Source organism: Acomys russatus, chromosome 11, assembly GCF_903995435.1.
Source record: "Acomys russatus chromosome 11, mAcoRus1.1, whole genome shotgun sequence".
In the NCBI taxonomy this organism is placed as follows: domain Eukaryota; kingdom Metazoa; phylum Chordata; class Mammalia; order Rodentia; family Muridae; genus Acomys; species Acomys russatus.
The window spans coordinates 20,757,611-20,775,807 of NC_067147.1; the positions used below are offsets into that span (position 1 = coordinate 20,757,611).

Sequence of the window (18,197 nt, forward strand, 5' to 3'; positions counted from 1 at the left end):
TTCTCCGGTCCCTGCCATCCCTCTTACCACAGGATCACTGAAATACAGACGGGTGCAGTCTTATAAAGCTTCACATGGATTCTGAGCATCCAAACTCTGGTCATCACGCTCACCGAGCAAACTCAGCCCATAAAAGGCATTTCCATACTTATATTTAATATTTCCTTTAGCAGGTATGATTATTTACTCGGGAATTTAATTTCCTGTGGGTTAGAAAAATCTTAGTAATGCACCCTGCAAAAATAATTTGAGTATTCTCAGCTGAAGGTCTCCTCATGCTGCAAATTCAAGATGGCCATTTGTTCCAATGCATTCAGGGCGTATGAAGCATGTGTGTAAATTCTCATGCATCCATCTGCAATGATGATCTTTGAGAAGTGAGTCAGAATAGCTCCTTGCCAAAACAACAAATACAAAGGATTACAGCTGTAAGCATAATGCAAGGTAAATCTATTCTAACTGTCTGCTAAAATAAGACTTATTATCCTGGCTTAAAAGAAAGCACCCAGAGTCTACTCCATGCTCCCCCATTGTGATAAAATCACTACAATGAACAAGAGTATTCTGGCATAGTGCAATGTATGAAGCGCAGCTCTAATTGTGATTCTAAATTCCTTTATATAGTCTCAACACAGAAAGTTCTGGACTTGTAAGCTAGAACAGAGTAGATGTACTTTATACTCTAAGAAAAGCGAATGAATACTGGAAGCACAGTACTATTTAAATCCAAGATATCATAAAATAGTACTACATTCAGAAGTTGTTAAGGCTCTCCGGGTATGAGAGGTTGTGCCAAGTGCATTGCATGCTTACTGCTATCCCACTGGCCCCTCCTGCTTATCTTTATCTCACATATACGGCAATGGTGCTAGCAGAGGCCTAGATTACTCCAACAAGTCTCACATGATATGTGTTGGAGACTTGGGTTAAAATATAGGGCTCGCAGGAGGCTCGAGGACATCAGTAGCACACAGGCCAGGGAATCAACTAAGCTGGGCTCTTAGGGCCTCACAGAGAATGAAGTGACAATTGGGATGCTTGTTTGGGCCTGAGCTTGGTTCTCTGCACATATATTATGGGTGTTGAGCTTGGTGCTCTTGTTGGGCTCCTGACAGTGGGAGCAGGAGCTGTCTCTGGCTTTTTTGCCTGCTCTTGGGACCTTTTGCTTCCTGTTTGTTTGCCGGGTCCAGCCTTGATATGAGGTTTATGCCTGGTCTTACTGTAACTTGTCATGCTGTTTTTGGTTGATATCCCTGGAAAGTGTGCTCTTTCCTGAAGAGAAATGGAGGAGCAGTAGATCTGGGGGTAGAAGGAAGGTAGGGAGCAGCGACTAGGAGAAGTGGAGAGAGAGGAAACTGAGGTTGGGATGTAATTATACAAGAGAAGAATAAAAAAAAAAAACTAGCCCAAGGGGCATGTCCCACGAAAGCCTTCACTTACCAGGAAACTGGGACAGAGGGGAGGGCATCCTATTGGGACTCTAAATGAGAGACGCATGGGAGAATAACAAAATAAAAGGATACAGAGAGTCCTAGAAACCTACAAGTAGAACATTATGATAGGCAGATTTGGGCCCAGGGGTCCCGCTCAAACTAAGGCTCCAGCCAAGGACAATACAGGCAGAAAACTTTAAACCCCTTTCCAGATCTAGCCAATGGTCAGAATATTCTCCACAGTTGAGTGGAGAGTGTGATATGACTTTCTCACGTACTCTGGTGCCTCACATTTGACCATGTCCCCTGGAGGGGGAGACCTGGTGGCACTCAGAGGAAGGTCAGCAAGTAGCCAAGAAGAGACTTGATACCCTATGAGAATATATAGGGGGAGGTAATCCCCCTCAGGAACAGTCATAGGGGAGGGGAATAAAGGGAAAGTGGGGCGGAGGGAGGAATGGGAGGATACAAGGGATGGGATAAACATTGAGATGTAACAAGAATAAATTAAAAAAAAAAAAAAGAAACACTAGGCCTCTTTAATTCTGAAATGCACATGCGGGTACATTTTACCCTGTACTTCATAATAATCATTGCTAGGAATGGCAACAGTTTACATTCATGCAATTCTTTTTTATTATATTCATATAGCATTTTTTCATAATAATAGTCATTTATTTGTCAGTTCCATGGAATACTGGCCACTCTGTTGTGTAAACTTGATCTAAATTATTTCTCTTTGTTTTCTATGAAAAAGACGTAATAGTAATGTTTTTTAGTAATTCATTTATTTTTGTTTTATTGGTCTTTTGCCTGCATGGATGTCTGTGTGAAGGTGTCACATCTGTGTTACAGACAGTTGTGACTTGACACGTGGGTGCTGGGAATTGTAACTGGATCCTCTGGAAGAGCAGCCAGTGCTCTTAACCACTGAGCAATCTCTCCAACCCCTAAAGTGCTTGTAGCCTGGGATATAGCATCATATTGAATAAGAATTTGAGTTTCTCTGGCCCAACTAAAAAAATGGGCTATGGAGCTACAGATAATTAATGACTGCTGAGAGAGCGGGGGGGGGGGGGGGGGGGCGGATTAGTTTTCCCCAGGGATGAGCCTCTTAATTCATTATCTAATACCAAGTGGTCAGCTCTGAAATCATGTACAAACAAGCAACAGTAATAGAATAAGGTTGAAACTGTGTGTGTGTGTGTGTGTGTGTGTGTGTGTGTAAAACAGTAATAATTAAACAGAAAGAGGCCATTAATCTGATAGGGAATATGGGAAATGAGAAGGAGTGAAGGAAGAACTAAAGGGGCAATGCTGTAATTATATTTAGCTTTAAGGTATTTTTAAAGAAACATGGAAAATGCACTGTGTAGCTAAGTCAAAAGTTCTCAAAGAAGAAATACACATAAACAGCTTTTTAAAGTGTATAATGTTCTCAGTTATCAGGGAAAGGCAGATTAAACTAATTTAAGATTTTATCTCTGTCAAGTCAAAACAGCCAAGATCAGGGACACAAATGGCAACAAATGCTTACATATATGTTGAGAAAGGGGACACTTATGCGCTGCTGGTGAGAGGATAAACTAGTGCAACCATTGTGGAGAACAGTCTGAGGGGTTATCCAAAAAAAAAAAAAAAAAAAAAAAAAAAAAAAACCTTGAAATAAAACTACAATGTGAAACAGCTGCGTCATTCCTGAGCATACACCCAAAAGATTTTATGTCCTTCTACATAGACACGCACAACATATGCACTGCTGCCCTATTCACAATAACAAGGAAATGGAATCAATCAAGATGTCTATCAATTAATTAACGGATAAATAAAATGTTGTACATATACATACATATACATAATGGAATATTACTTGGCCTTAAAAAATAAAAAAATGAAATTTGCAGGTGAACGAAACTTGAAAAAGATTATACTAAGTGAAGTCAAGAGGGCACAGAAAGATGAGCACCATATATGCCCTCTCTCCCCTCTCATGGAAGTCTGCAAGTTTTAAGCTACTCAAAAATATTACACAGAGAGAAGGGGGAGTGTGTGTATTACATGTATTACATGGCTATTGAAGGAAACTCTCCGTGCCAGGCACAGAATAACCTCCCTGTGAGTTATGGGCCAGGGAGGCCAAAGAGACACCCCAAACAAGGCACCATACTTTTCACTGTTCTTGGCTGCTCAGCATAACTTGAAGGTTAAAAGCCTGTTGCTGATGACATCAGATACTTGTGAAGCAAAAAATAGAAAAACCAACCTTGAACCAACCAGGAAACTCTCTCCCTGCTAGTAAGCCAGTAGGTGTTAAGTAGGATATTGGAGGCAAGAAACGTTAATGGTTTCTGGACCCCGCATGGTACAAGACCAACTTGTCTGGCAAAATGTACTCACTGATGACATCATGGCAAGACAGCTACTGGAGTAACCAACTTCTCTCTAATTGGATATGGCCTTGCTCTGTGGGAGAGAATACATGCCTGGTACTGCAAACCTGGAGTGAGAGAGAGAGAGAGAGAGAGAGAGAGAGAGAGAGAGAGAGAGAGAGAGAGAGAGAGTGTGTGTGTGTGTGTGTGTGTGTGTGTGTGTGTGTGTAGTGTAGTGTATTATCTATATGTATGTAATAAGTAATAATTCTTTTGGTTTTTATTTTCTCTCTCTGGTAATTTAAGATTTATTGTCATCTTTTACCTCTCAAAAGTGAACTTTTCTTAAGGGTTAACTCTATACCTTTCCTCCCCTGAACTGTTTAACTTGAGGCCCACCCACAAGACACCTGACTCATATTTACATTTTAAAACCAATCTCATTTTCATGTTCTTGACATACAACCCATTTGACTCATCCTCATGTGTTTCTCAAGGTTATCACAAAGCCAAATGACCAAGGCTACTGTTAGGGTCTCCCACCTATCCTTCCAGATAATCCCAAAAGCTGGTGGCACCAGTGAGAAGTCAACTCATGCTCAATCTGTTTGAAAGAACAGCTCCAACATCAACAAGCAAAAGGAAGTCACTGGATAAGACCAAAGAAGAGTTGACGGGTATCTTGTCCACAGGTCTTTGACTAACTAGCAACAAAACGCCTTGAAAGAGTGGGAAGGATCTTCAGTGACTAGTGTGTCAACCGCTGTCTTGTTTGCCAATTCCTTCTGTTGATACCTTGCAGCACTGTGTTCAAAAAGTGCTGAGGCATCTGACACCACAGGTGACATTCTTTGTACAGAACTTTGCATGTGAACCATTTGTCAGACCAGGATTGGACAGTCACCAAGTTCCCGTCCACATAAGAACGATGGCGTCTAGTCTTCAAAGTACAGAGATTTGTGCTTCAATGGTTCAATAAACATTTGTTGAAATCTTCTCATGTGTTGATCACAGAGAAGGTAATGCAAATACAATGATAAGTAATAGAAACCATCTACTTTCAAGGAGCTTTTAAAACAAGAGGATGATGTAAGGAACATTTTTAATTTAATATAATAATTTAATATAATACATTGTGATCATCTGACCTAATTGTAAATATCAAATCAGAAAATGTGTTATGCTTTAGACTCTGAGTTAGTCATGCTTTCATTAAAATATTCCTAATTAAGTGTGCCTTTCTGAAAAATTACCTTTAAAAATCTATTATTTTACATCCTCCCACACTGACAGTCAAATGTCTTTGGAATGCTGTCTTTCAGAAAGCCATGAATGATAAATCAAGAACACAACAGACCATCCAAAAATTATATTTTAATTTTACCTTGTAGCATTCAATACCAAATATTTATTTCCCCATACATTCTGGTCAACCCGCTTCTCTCTATAGTCAAGAGCAAACAGCTCATTCTCTGCTTTCAGGATTTGCTGACTGTATTTCTGTGGTTAGAATAACCATCCCACTCCACCTCCCACTCACATCATTAGCAGCCTTAGGTGACTCTAGTCCACATCTTTTGAATCTACTCGTTCATTCATATGCACCATTTCAAATAGCTGGGCACCTGTTATATGTGTTTATGATGGATACAACAGAAATTGGTGCCACCTTCAGCAGTGTACTCTGTGCTGAGATGAGAGCGTTGAGTGAAAATGCTCTGAAAATATGTGCACAGAAGGCAAGTACTGAAACCAGCCTGGGAAGTTTGGGAAGATGTAGCAGATGAGGTGTCGTTTAATCTAATTTAAAAGGCCAGGATAAATTTAGATGAAAGGTGTCTGATCAAGAGTAAAGCATGAGGGAGAGTCACCAAGTAATGAAGGAGCAGTGAAAATCAACGAAGACCACAGCAGTCAAGGCTGGGTAGACAACACCAAAAAGCGAAGATGAGCTGGATACAGACCCTGAAGCTTCAGATCCATTCTGACGTATAGAAGAGATGCTACTTAGGAAACTCAAATCATCATGTTTAGGTAAAAAGCTAAGAGATCTATGATGGGTGGCAATAAGTTCACTGTGCCCATAAGACATCCAGTTAAAAAAAGATACCAAAAGGGCGCTGCAATAGGAATGCAGAATTTAGCAGAAAATTCAAAACATGATTATAGATTTGAGACTCTCTTGCATGTACCTGCTGCAATTTGAGGACACCATATAAGACTTAACAGAAAGGATTTGTCAAAGTAAAGGAAAAACAGGCTACAGGAAGAAACTTCAAGAAGGACATTTGAGGCTCAAGACTGGGCTAGAATAGGGACATTTAGGAAAATTAAGGGTAAATTATAAGGAAATGTAACTACAGGTGGCAGAGAAGAGGGTGCTTTGACATGACATGCAGCTCCTGCTTTAGTAGCCATTCACCTCATTCTTAAGATGTTTGTCTAAGTTTTAACAACTACTTAATATCTGGTCTATAATTGGATGTCTTTGTTCAGTTTGGTTTTCTCTGTGCCTGGCCCGGAGGTGTTCACAATGCTGCCTTTATGGAATGCAGGTACTAGCCATTGGGCTCATTATCAATCATAGCTGTGCTCTGTATTGACTAGCTCAAGTTGTTGGATACCAAAAACCATGGCATGTCCTTCTCATGCCTGTGTCTAAGTAGGTCTCAGGCCTTTTGACACTAGCATCAAGTTTTTATCCTGGGCTGCTATATTAAGTGAAAATATTTGGCCTAGAGTACAAGAAAAATCTACAAATTCAAATTATCTGTATAAGATTTTACATTTTAATTTTCAGATATAACACCAGAGTAGAAGAGGCTATTTATAACTTTTGTGTTTACCAAGTTTTAATAACCAATATAAAAGAGATTGCTTATTCCAATATACTTCTATTTCAAATACCAGGATATAAGGTATATCCTCTTTTATTTTCAGAAGGAAAGGATTAGAAAGAATATTTAAGCTCCACTATATTACAATACAGAGACAACCAAGAAAGATAAATCTGCTAAGCTATGTGAAATATAAAAATGGAAAGCCAGTGGGTTACCTTACTTTGTTCTCATCTATTTCACCCAGACACTAAGTAATTTTTCTGACCTTAGCAGATTTCTAAATATGTACATATACTACTTTATATTCTGAAAAAATTTGATATTTTGATTTATACAATCCATGAATACTAAAAATATAGTCTAATTTTTCTAAAAACAAGCTGCAAGGAAGGGAGGAAGGAAGGAAGAAAGGGAGGGAGGGAGGGAGGAAGGAAGAGAGGAAGGAAGGGAGAAAGGGAGGGAGGGAGGGAGGAAGGAAGGGAGAAAAGAAGGAAGGAAGGAAGGAAGGAAGGAAGGAAGGAAGGAAGGAAGGAAACAAAACCAACCAGCCACCTTTAGAAGAGTTTCTCATTTCATTTTTTTATTTCAACGGCAAGTGCTGTGGCTGGAGAGATGGCTCAGCAAGGAAGAACATTTGCATTTCTTACACAGGACCCAGGTTCAGTTCCCAGAACCCACAACTGCCTAAAACTCCAGCTCCAGAGGACCCAATTCCCTCTTCTAGCACCTACGGGATTGTGCCCCCCACACAGCCCCCACACATCCACTCAAGCGTCATTCACACTTATTCATAAAATAAAAAGCAAATAAATCTTAAAATGAGTATAAATGACAAGACTAGACATGAGACACACAATGACTGTGCACCAATAACTGAGAACTTTACAATAACTTGGTGTCTCATTTATGCTTCCATTGCTGGGATAAATACCATCACCAAAAGCAACTTGAGAAGGAAAGGGTTTATTTTTGACTTACAGGTTATAGTCCATAATAGAAGGAAGGAGAACAGTCAAAGTAGAAACTCAAGGCAAGAACCTGGAGTCAAGAACTGAAGTAGGGGCCACAGAGGAAGATCGTGTACAGACAGACTACCCACGGCTTGCTCACTGTACTTTCTCCTGCTTCCCTGATCCACTGTGCAGGCATGACACCACCCACAGTGGGCCAGAAAGGTCCTTTCGCATCTATCATTAATTGAGAAAATGTGGCCTAATAGACTTGCTGACAGGCCAATGGGATGGACGCACTTTGTCAGCTGAGGTTCTCTTTTCCCAGATGATCCTAGTTCATGTCAAGTTGACTAAAACCTAGCCTGAACATTTGGCTTCTTGAAATTAAAGAGTATTCTTCAAAGGCCAATGGGCAAATACTTCAAGAATAGTAATATAAATTGAGATGTAATAAAGTAAACTATGCCAGGACTAGCTAGCACAGGAATCTGTCATCAATAACTGCTACTATACTGTTTCACTTGTGAATATATATCCATATTAAACATGACAGGCCATTAAAAGAACTAAATAGCATATCTACATAGCAGTATAGACAATTTAATTGGTTTTCAATGCACAGGCATTGTCTATATAAACATAATAATATCTTCCAGACAAGTAACTTAACTTAATGATGAGTAATAAAAAAGTGCTGAACAATGCGTAAATCATTAACTGGATACTTCCATCTATATTATCTCAGTCCCATTCATTATGCTTTTTTAAAAATAGCTAATATTCTAATTAAATGCCTTAATAACTTACAAATTGCTTAAAATTCTTTTCAATAATATTACATTATCTTACCACTTAAAATTCAAAGGGATTATCAAAATACTACATTCTAAAATTTATTTAAATGAATCCACACACAAGGGATATGGCCTCTAAACTGTAGGCTGAACTTTTCCTAGGCTCAGAAGAGAATTTTCATAGATAGTCCTGTATGCAGTTGTAACTGACAACTATTATTTGAAAAATTATTGAAATTTTGAATTCAGCCTTTCCATAAAAGAAGCATGCGCTGAGGTTCTGTGGAATTCAATGTCTCGTTTTCAGCACATCATTATTGTTGGCCAAACAACGGTTTTCAAGATTATATACTCCTTGTTTGCATTATTTATGACTTCAATAAATTTTAAACCTTTTAATTGTTTGAATTTCAGTTGTTTAAAATAAATAATTTGGGGGAAAAAAAAACCAAAATCTATAAAGAGGAAAAAGATCATCTAAATTGTCATCTAAGCTAATACCTAAAACTGACAGTATGAAACACTGTCCATATTTTTAGAAATGGTATAAAAATAAAGGCAAATCAATATATAAGTAAGTCACTCTCTTTTTAAGCAAGACAGGTTTTTCTTTAAATAAGTATTTATATGTGTAGGAAGTTCTCACAAAATAGCAACAGAAGTAGCAAAGCCCCAAGCCAATTCTGTAGGATAGCCCCTATTGTCAGCTATTTAACCTAGGTCAAAATAAATGCACATAAACCTGCTATAAAAATGTGAGATGAAGCTGGGTACAGTGGCACAAACATGTGTTCCCAGCACTCAGGGAGGCAGAGGCAGGTGGATCTTTGAGTTCGAGGCCAGCCTGGTCTGCAAAAACAGATCCAGGATAGCCAAGGCTCCACAGAGACACTTGGTCTCAAAAAACCAAAAATAAAACCATAAATAAAAAAATAAGAATGTGAGACTATACATGCAGAAACCATTGAGCATTTAGTACAGAAACTTTTAAAACTTAAATGCATATGTTTCATCATAAAATCAAAAGCTAAAAAGATAAATTACTTGACAAGTAGTCTCTCATTAATTATTAAAAATGACCCATTTATTACACCCAGTGACAAAGAAGTTAATATTGTTTCATTTTTTTAGTTAAAAAAAAAAAAGTAGGAAAATTATTCTGAGCTTATTTCGTTTCTCACCTGGGACTATAATCAGTTTGTTGTTATTTCTAACTTTACCATTTTCCCACTACTTTTTGTGCTTTAAACATTTATTATTTAATGAGAAATAAAGAAAACCATAATGAGATAAGGCCCTGTGGTCATTTTTACTTTTACTTTCTTGCCAACTTCCCACCTTAGTGTAACGGCAATCCTGGTCAAACAGCAATCCTAAGAGTATAGGTGGGGCCTACTCCAAAAAGATTTCCTACACAAAAGTCCAATAGCTCCTACAGATCAGCCTCACTTTCAAAGAGTAAAGGCCACACAAGCAATTTCCTTGGGTACAGTAATTTGAAGTCTAAAGATGTTTCAGTTTAACCATGTTAAAGCAGACCTTACAGGTCCCACTGTATGCATACAGCAAGCCAAGAAACTAAATGGGGTGACTTAATAATGTTTACACCTATAGAAAGTGATAGCATTAAGACCAACACCTAGTAAGGTGTGGTTGCACACACCTTTGAGTTTAGTACTCAGTAGGCAGAGGCAGGCAGAACTACCTGGTCTACAGAAAGAGTTCCAGGACACTCAGGGCTATACAGAGAAGCCCTGTCTCAAAAACTGAAAACAACAACATCAACAAAAGCAATGAAAAACAAGACCAAAACCTAGTTCAGTATCCTCTACAGCAAGACCTTTCAAATCATGGAAGTTTTTTGTTTGGTTGGTTTGGTTTGGTTTGGTTTTGGGTTTTTTGTTTGTTTATTTGGTTGGTTGGTTGGTTTGGTTTTTCAAGACAGGGTTTCTCCGTGTAGCCGTGGCTGTCCTGGACTCACTCAGTAGACCAGGCTGGCCTCAAATTCACAGCAATCCACCTGCCTCTGCCTCCTGAGTGCTGGGATTAAAGGCGTGCGCCACCATGGAATTTTTTAAGTGGTAGGAACTACACCAGCAATAAGCTTTCAGAAGAGTGTTATCTCTATTCTACCCACACAGCACATGGCCTGGTCCAATTTTAATACCTGAAATTCTAAAGCTTGGTGTTATTTTTGAATCAACTATCATATCATTCTACAAACAGAAATATCCTACCTGATAAATAGAATTCAGAACAATACATCAGAGAGAGACTTCCAGTTGAGGAGGAAAGTGGCAATAAATAAATAAATAAATAAAATGCTACTGTATTAGGGAGACCGGTGTGTGAAAGAGCAAGTAGGTGAGAAGAGCATAAGCTAGAGAGAAGAACATGCTCAGGAAAGCACAGGGGAATCCCACCAGCCATATGCAGTTCTCCTGCTGCTTGGAAGATTCACTGTCTGGATTAGCAGACCAAATGCCATGAGCAAGCACCCAGGAAACCAAAGTTCTATAGGCTTCACTAGCATGAGAAAATAAACCAACACAAATGGACTGGACGGCTTGCCAGGAGTGGAGCAGGAGATGCATAGCATTATAAGATGCAGAGAAACGTCTGACATATATAGAAAGGAAATAGCACACATTAGCTTTCTATTCCCAAGAGATGAACAAAACAGTCTACAATACCCACACCCACCGATCTACTATAGGCTTTTGATAAACAGTGAAGGCAGGAATCTCTGTACAGGAGACCAAGGCTCTATCGCTCTTGCTGCCTTGTGCCTCAGGGAAATTTTCCTCAACTCTCCAGACCTTATCTGGAATAGTCAAACTCATCTCCCAAGATCCACAGCTCAAAGTTGTTTAAAAACAGAACATAGACCATTAAGGTAAATGAAATTCAACACAATGGCACTTATAATCCATGCGAAACAAGCCCATCCATATGCTCCTTATAGACGTGGGAGAATGGAGTGGTTTCAGGAATTCACACTGGTATCTTTCCAGGAGGTTTTGGACTGCTTTGCACAAGTCAGCCTTCCTGTTGAAACAAGTTGAACAAATAATCTTCAGGAGAGGTTGTGTTTCTATTATTCGGCTTGGCACTAGCCCAAGGATCACGCCGATTTGTATAGCATAGGGCACCTCAAATTCTGCAACGTAAAGATATGAAGGGTAATGCTCTATTAAGGATATACATGAGTTAAAAATAAACCACCACAGATCAACCAAAGACCAACAGTTTTGATTTTCTTCATTATTTTTGACACTGGTTTTTTTAAAAAAAAAAAAACATTTTAAAGTTCTCTTTTCTATATTTTTCTGTGAATATTTGAGGACTTTCACAGTGTGTGTGTGTGTATGTGTGTGTGTGTGTGTGTGTGTGTGTGAGAGAGAGAGAGAGAGAGAGAGAGAGAGAGAGAGAGAGAGAGAGAGAGAGAGAGAGAGAGAGAGAGAGAGAGAGAGAGGCTTTTGTTGAAAGTGAAAACTTCCTACATGGTTGAGAGTTAGCCTTCCCTGAATTTAACCTTTCCATTTACTAACAGTGTGGAGCAGGACTGACGCCAACCAGCAAGGGTGTTCTCGGCCCTCCAGTCCTTTCTGCCTAACAGAACATCTTGGATTCAGAGACCCTCCTCACGTTCCAGCCACTTTCTCTCTCCACTTCTCATCTTTTCTCCTTTTCTTCTCATCCATCCTTGCCTGAACAACGGGCTAGAGTATGCCTGGGTAGAGCATGTGAAAATCTTTATCAATAGAAATATACCTACATTATCATTACCCCCCTCCCTAGTGTATATACATCCTTTTTCTGGTTGGCAACTGATGTTTCTGAAAAAAGCAGTCCCTTTCAATACATTTGAAAGTACAATGTGGTATGCATGCACACAGATGAAAAGCAGGAAAATGAACGTAATAGAAATTCCTATTATATCTTTTCTCCCCAGCCAGGTTATACTGACAGATGCTTGAGAATGCAGGACAAGGTCCCCAGCAAGAAGGCAGAGATGCCAAAGTCATCTTTGTTAAGCAAGTTACATCTTGAGTTACAGAATATGTAACAAGCATGGAACCCCACGAAATTCTAACAATTTTCTAACCCATGTACACACAGTAAGTGGAAGAAATCAAATGTAAAAAAAAAATGCACCATTCCAAAGGTCTTTCCACTCTACTATGACACTTTTTATTATCTTTAAATTGGAGGCACTTTTATTGCCCTCAATGCACAGCAATGTTCTGTGCTCCAGGGTAAGATAAGTCAGCCCTGCTCCATCAAGACCAGTAGCTCATAGTCTACATCAGCTTAGTCTGTCACACCATACCTCTGAATGAAAAGAAAGACCAGAAATTCATGTAAGGAAAAGACTAATGTTAGAAGCTTCTTCTCAGTTGAGAGGCAATGTAGTGGCCAGGAAAACAGTTGCATTTGGTGGGAAAGATTTGGGGTTGAATCTTGGTTGAGCCAGGTATATGAGTCAGTTGAGGGCATCATTGAAACCCTCAGGATACTGTGAGGATTCAAGCACACATTGTAAGTCAGCACAGTTCACTCATGTGACATTGCAACCAATTAGAGTAATGGCTGGCATGCAGGAAATACTCAATAAGTGTTAGCCAATTTCAGTAACTATTTCAATATGGCTTTTAATCTTCATCATCAAATCACCCTCTCACTCTCTGCTTCTATTTCTTTCTTTCTTTCTTTCTTTCTTTTTCTTTTCTCTTCCTATTCTGAAGCTCATTTCTCTTGGAAGCTTTTATTTAAGAGAAGGAGCAAGATTTTTACCTCTAATGAGATCTTCTCTGATTTAGGTCCCAGATAACACAGTTTTCCGTCTATGTAATATATTGACCCATAATGCCTACTGACAGGTACTTGAAAGAGCATTCATTGAGGAAATGAGGTTTCAAAAAGATTTCAGAACACACACACACACACACACACACACACACACACATACATACACACACACACACATACACACATGCACGGGGGGGGGGGGGGGGAGAGAGAGACAGAGACAGAGACAGAGACCACCAAAGAACCAAAAAATTAAAACCCCTGTTTCAGTTACATCAATCAAGAAGTACAAGTCTCAAGAGCCAACTCCTTCTAATTATAAAGCAATATTACTTAAAATCAACAGATTTTACAAAAAAATATGATCATGAGGATCAAGTCCTTCCAACTTCATGTAAAAATTTTAAATTCTTGAGGTGGAAGTAAATTGACTTTTTCCTATTTGTACCTATTTAATGTCATTATCAAATATAGACTTAAGCAGTAATTTGCAATCAAGGCTAACTATACAAATATATTTTAATTTGTGTTTCTTAAGATGGCGTAAATGTCTGCTGTTACACCTTGCAGAGAAGAGCTCGCACACTAGGCAGTGCAAGCAGATGGTCCTACAGTGATCACAAAAGTATATTTCAAATCTAATTTCTCTGTTCCCAGGACTGTAGTTCTGTTTAGGTCTTTTGTAAAAGTAGTTCCTTGGGTGTGTGACATGATGGATCAAGTATTGCCACAAACACTCTTTGTCTTTTTAGTAAAGGCATGTGAAAGGCATCCTGTCTCTTGGTCATTTTCCTTGGCAAGTTTAGAAATGGCCACCACCCATGACCAGATGTCATTACGTGCCCCTTACATATGTGTCATCTGAATGGCCCCTATGATCCCTAGTTTCTAAAACACAAAGTTCCTTCTAGGGAAAAAAAAAGCATAACACTGTCTCACTAATTGCAAATATCATGAGAGGCTTACATGGAAGCACACCAGCATCCCAAAACACCCGCCAACCCACCCCTGCACAAAGGGCCACGGCATTAGTGGAGGAGGCCGATTGAGAAAGTTAGTGCAGAGGTCCAGGGTTATGGAGAGCTGTTGTATAACAGCATGACACGCTGCGATATTCTGTGAAATCATGCCATACAGGGGGAGTATTTACAAGCCCGTGGAAAGCAGTGAAAATGATATGCTAAACACAAATAGACACAAGCAGTTGGGCAAAGCTTTGAATTTGTTTGTCCAAATAAGCCCATATAGTAGTATCCCTGGCCCTATGTGGTTAGCAGGACTGCAATTCTGCCCCAAACTCATCCACTCCCACTTGAAACCCATCACTCAGTGTTCCCCATGGCCAGTGAAGAGAGGCATTACAGCCACTACTTGCACTTTGCCTCCCTTTCCTGTCTGGACTCTGGTAGGCAGCAGCCCCTTGGTATCACTAGCTGCTGGAAGCCTCTATCTACCTGCTGTCTGCAGCAAGCACGGAAGGAGGAAACAGCCAGCAAATCTGCAAGTGCTAGCCAACAGGAGAGTGTCCAGGACAGGTGGCAGGGGCTGCAGTGGTGAGGACAGATGGACTAACAACCAGACAGACAGACAGCAGCACCATTAGACACCATCCATTACTTCTAGGCTCAGAAGAGGGGAAGCCTGCAGCATAGGGGATGTCACTCTTCCAAGAGGGACAGGAAGCAGATTACTAAGGTTCTGCCTCTGTCAAACTGGCAGGCTTAAAGTATTTGGTTTTGGGTTTTGCTCTTGTTTTTGTTGTTGTTTTGGTTTGTTTGTTTGGCTGGTTTGGTTCGGTGTTTTGGATGGGAAGGAGCAGGGAATTCAGAAACCTGCTGCTCTTATAGAGCCAGGCCAGCTCTGGCCTTCTAACTTAACAGCCTTTTATTTTCCCAGAGTTTACAATGAAAGAGGAAGAAGTGAATTCCTACTATTTTGCTGTGGCCTGACACCCACATCTCTCCCTCAATATAGCCCTCCCTACTCTTCACTGCAGTTGCTTTTGCTTGGGGGACCCACGTCTGCGAATGCAGCGTTTCACATTCCTCCCCTGTGAGGCTCTGCTGCACCAAAGGGAAGGAGAGACCTCTCAGACAGCATCTTCCCTTAAGTAACCAATTCCAGGGTGTTGGAGAAAGGCCATGTTGGGTGTGCCCTGTGCCCTGCTGTCACCCCCTGCTCCCTCTCTACACTTCCTAGCAACCAGTTAACTCCAGATGCAACAGGTTCCCTTTGGCTCTTCATGCCAATTGCATGCCCCAAATACACCTTCAGAATAAGCAAAAGATATCAGGACATCAGTACCAGCCAGGGTCTGTACATTCCTCACCCCGAGAGAGTTGAACTTTACTGAATGTATGAACACTTCCCAAGAGAGGACGGGGTTGAAAGCCCCTTTAACATCACTTCATGGGCAAGGCTAAGAAGCAAAGCCCAGCTTGCAGGGCAGTCCTTTCAAGCAGCTGTAGCAAACAGCAGGACCCTGTGTCACACACTTCTGCACCATGGACAGCCAACCCAATCCCTTCCTCATGCCCAGGGGGGAAAAAAATGGGGCACCAGGCACAGGTCCCCATGGGTTCTGAAAGAGGGGATTGTGCAGAAATTCAATGCCTGACCACTTCCTTCAGGAACTGGGAAGGCCCAAGAGATCTCTTGGAAGACAATAATGAGTAACCCCAATCTTATTCAGGCCAAGTCACCAATCAGCCACTGTCATTATCAAAAACTTTGTACTGCCAATGGCATTACATGGGTTTAAGAAAATGTGTCTTCACACAGTTAGTTATTCTGTGTAGCAGACTAGGAATAGAAGGCTAAAGGGAAGCTGAGGAGGCAGGTTACCAAAGATGGCAACTGCCCAAAAAAGACCCAACCATTGCATTGTAAAATGAATGAGTACCAAAATGAACGCTAAAAATAAGCATTTTTATTATATAAATACCAGCACCCTTCACTGTTGTAACTCAGATCTGCTCAACAACTCCAAAGAGGAGCTGCCCTCAGCAATTCCACCTCCACCCTTTTTCTTTACTCAATCCCTAGTCCCTAATCTGCCCTCAGCCCGGGACCCTTCCTTTGGATGCAATCAGCTTCACTCAGCTCTGTAGATCTCACCCCAAAAGGTGGTCTTCCTGTCCACCTAGTTCTCCTGGGCACTCCTGTCTCAAGCCATCCTCCTGAGGTCCTAGGTTTTTGGTTCCTCCGGACTCTCAAACCTCTACACTGCTCAAATCCGGGGACCCTAGACCCAAGGTGGGCACCTCTGCCCTCACCTCTGCACCCTCGCCAGCCCCTCCCCCACGCTCAACCAAGAGGAGCGGGTGAGTGAGTGGTGAATGGACGGATGGAGGCACCACCGAGGAATGGATGGCGCGCCTTGGGGGTGAGGGGGGGGGGGACTTACTTGAGCATGGCCTCTTCTTTTTCCTCCTCTTCCTTCTGCCGGTCCATCACTGCCATGATAATGTTCCTCTCCTCCTCGGTCAGGTGGCTCAGGTCGGGCAGCTCTTGCATAGGGGGAGGCACCGTGGGTGGGCGAGGACCGCGGGGCCCCACGGCCGAGGACATTTTCGTGGCCTGCCCGCCCCCTCGGCTCGCTGGCTCTCGCTCTCTCACCTTTCGGATTCACGCCCCGCGGCTGCGCCCCTGCTTTCCACGCTCACAGCGAAGCTCTCCCGGTGGCGGCGGCGGCGGCGGCAGCGGCAGCGGCAGCGGCGGCAGCAGCGGAGCCGGGGACAGGCAGGACCCAGTTTCTCATGATGCTTTGCCTCCCGCCGAGCCCGGATGCTGCCTTTGTTTGGGTCGCCCTGGCGAGCCTCGGGGCCGCCCGGCCGCCTCCCGCAGCCCAGCCTCGGCCGACGGGGGCGGGCAGGCGGAGGCACGGCGAGGGAGTGAGGGCTGGCGCTGGGCTCTGAAGCGCGGCCGGGCGCGGGCTGGGCTGGCGGGCCGGGGGCGGGGCCGGGCCGAGGCCGCCCGACGCTGCTTGCTCGCGGGCTCTGCTGCCTCCAGTTTGGGGCTGCGGGAGGGAGAGGGAGAGTTTGGGTGTCAGTTAGGCGGAGTCTCGGAGCTTCGCTCCCGGGTGATGCTGCTGCTCTCGCAGACATAAGCTGCCAGCCACTCAGTCCTGGAGCCGCTCCGCCCACGGGCACCACCCACCCACTCCCCGGGTCCGAGCCACTCGTGCCCCCGGCCGCTGCCCCCCTCCCCATGCCTGCCGACGTGCATACTCTGCTGCTCTCTCTCCCCAGGTACCCCTCACCCTGAGTCATCCTCCCTCTTCAGGTCCTGGTCCATGTCATCTTTCCCAACCCTATTTTTCCCATGGGTTGCATTAATCATCTTCATCCTCGCTACAGTCTTCATCAGTGATGCTTTTTGAGCACCCACAGGGTTTAGAACAGCAGGATGCAACACCCTCTAGATCTATTTTTTTCCCCTTCCTGCCACCATGTCTTTCTCCTTTACTCGTCAAGTGTGCAGAGCCACAGTCGTGTGTGGGTTTCTAGATAATTTCGGTACACACACACACACACACACACACACACACACACACACCACACACCCAGCCACCTAAATTGTCATTGTACTCTCCAATGCAATACCTTTCCTGATGGGTTCTCGCTAGAACTGTTCTGCTATGTATCCTGATTTTCCCCTCAAGACGCCCCACCACACAGTAACTCCTTAATTTGCCATTTGGGGCACTGGGTAGCCCCATCAGACTGCATAACTGCACTTCGCTGGTGCTTGTAAATGGATTATCTACTCTAATTCCTCCAGTGATGTCCGCTATCATCATGTACTCACTTCTCAGCCGCCTTGGGTACTTCTCCAGCAACACTGAGGCGAGGAAAGGGAAAACACCCACCGGTATCCTATTGTACTTAAAAGCTTCTGCTCCCTGTCAGGTGCACTGATAGGCGTTAAGGCGAGCTTCTTTGGGTGATAAAGGCAAGAATTAATAGACAATTCTTTTTAAAATAGATAACGCTAT

The 18,197-nt window shown here is 42.3% G+C and overlaps 1 protein-coding gene across 6 annotated transcripts in view; it reads right to left on the reverse strand.

The window, feature by feature from the left end:
- Rims1 (regulating synaptic membrane exocytosis 1) overlaps positions 1–17,069 on the reverse strand; it is a 479,929-nt gene extending 462,860 nt beyond the window's left edge. For all 6 annotated transcript variants that reach the window (XM_051152982.1, XM_051152985.1, XM_051152984.1 and 3 more), the window contains exon 1: positions 16,608–17,069. In XM_051152982.1, the coding sequence (XP_051008939.1) occupies positions 16,608–16,771 (164 nt within the window). In that variant the 5' untranslated portion in view covers positions 16,772–17,069. The remainder of the gene's footprint in view (positions 1–16,607) is intronic.
- Positions 17,070–18,197: the final 1,128 nt, after the last annotated feature.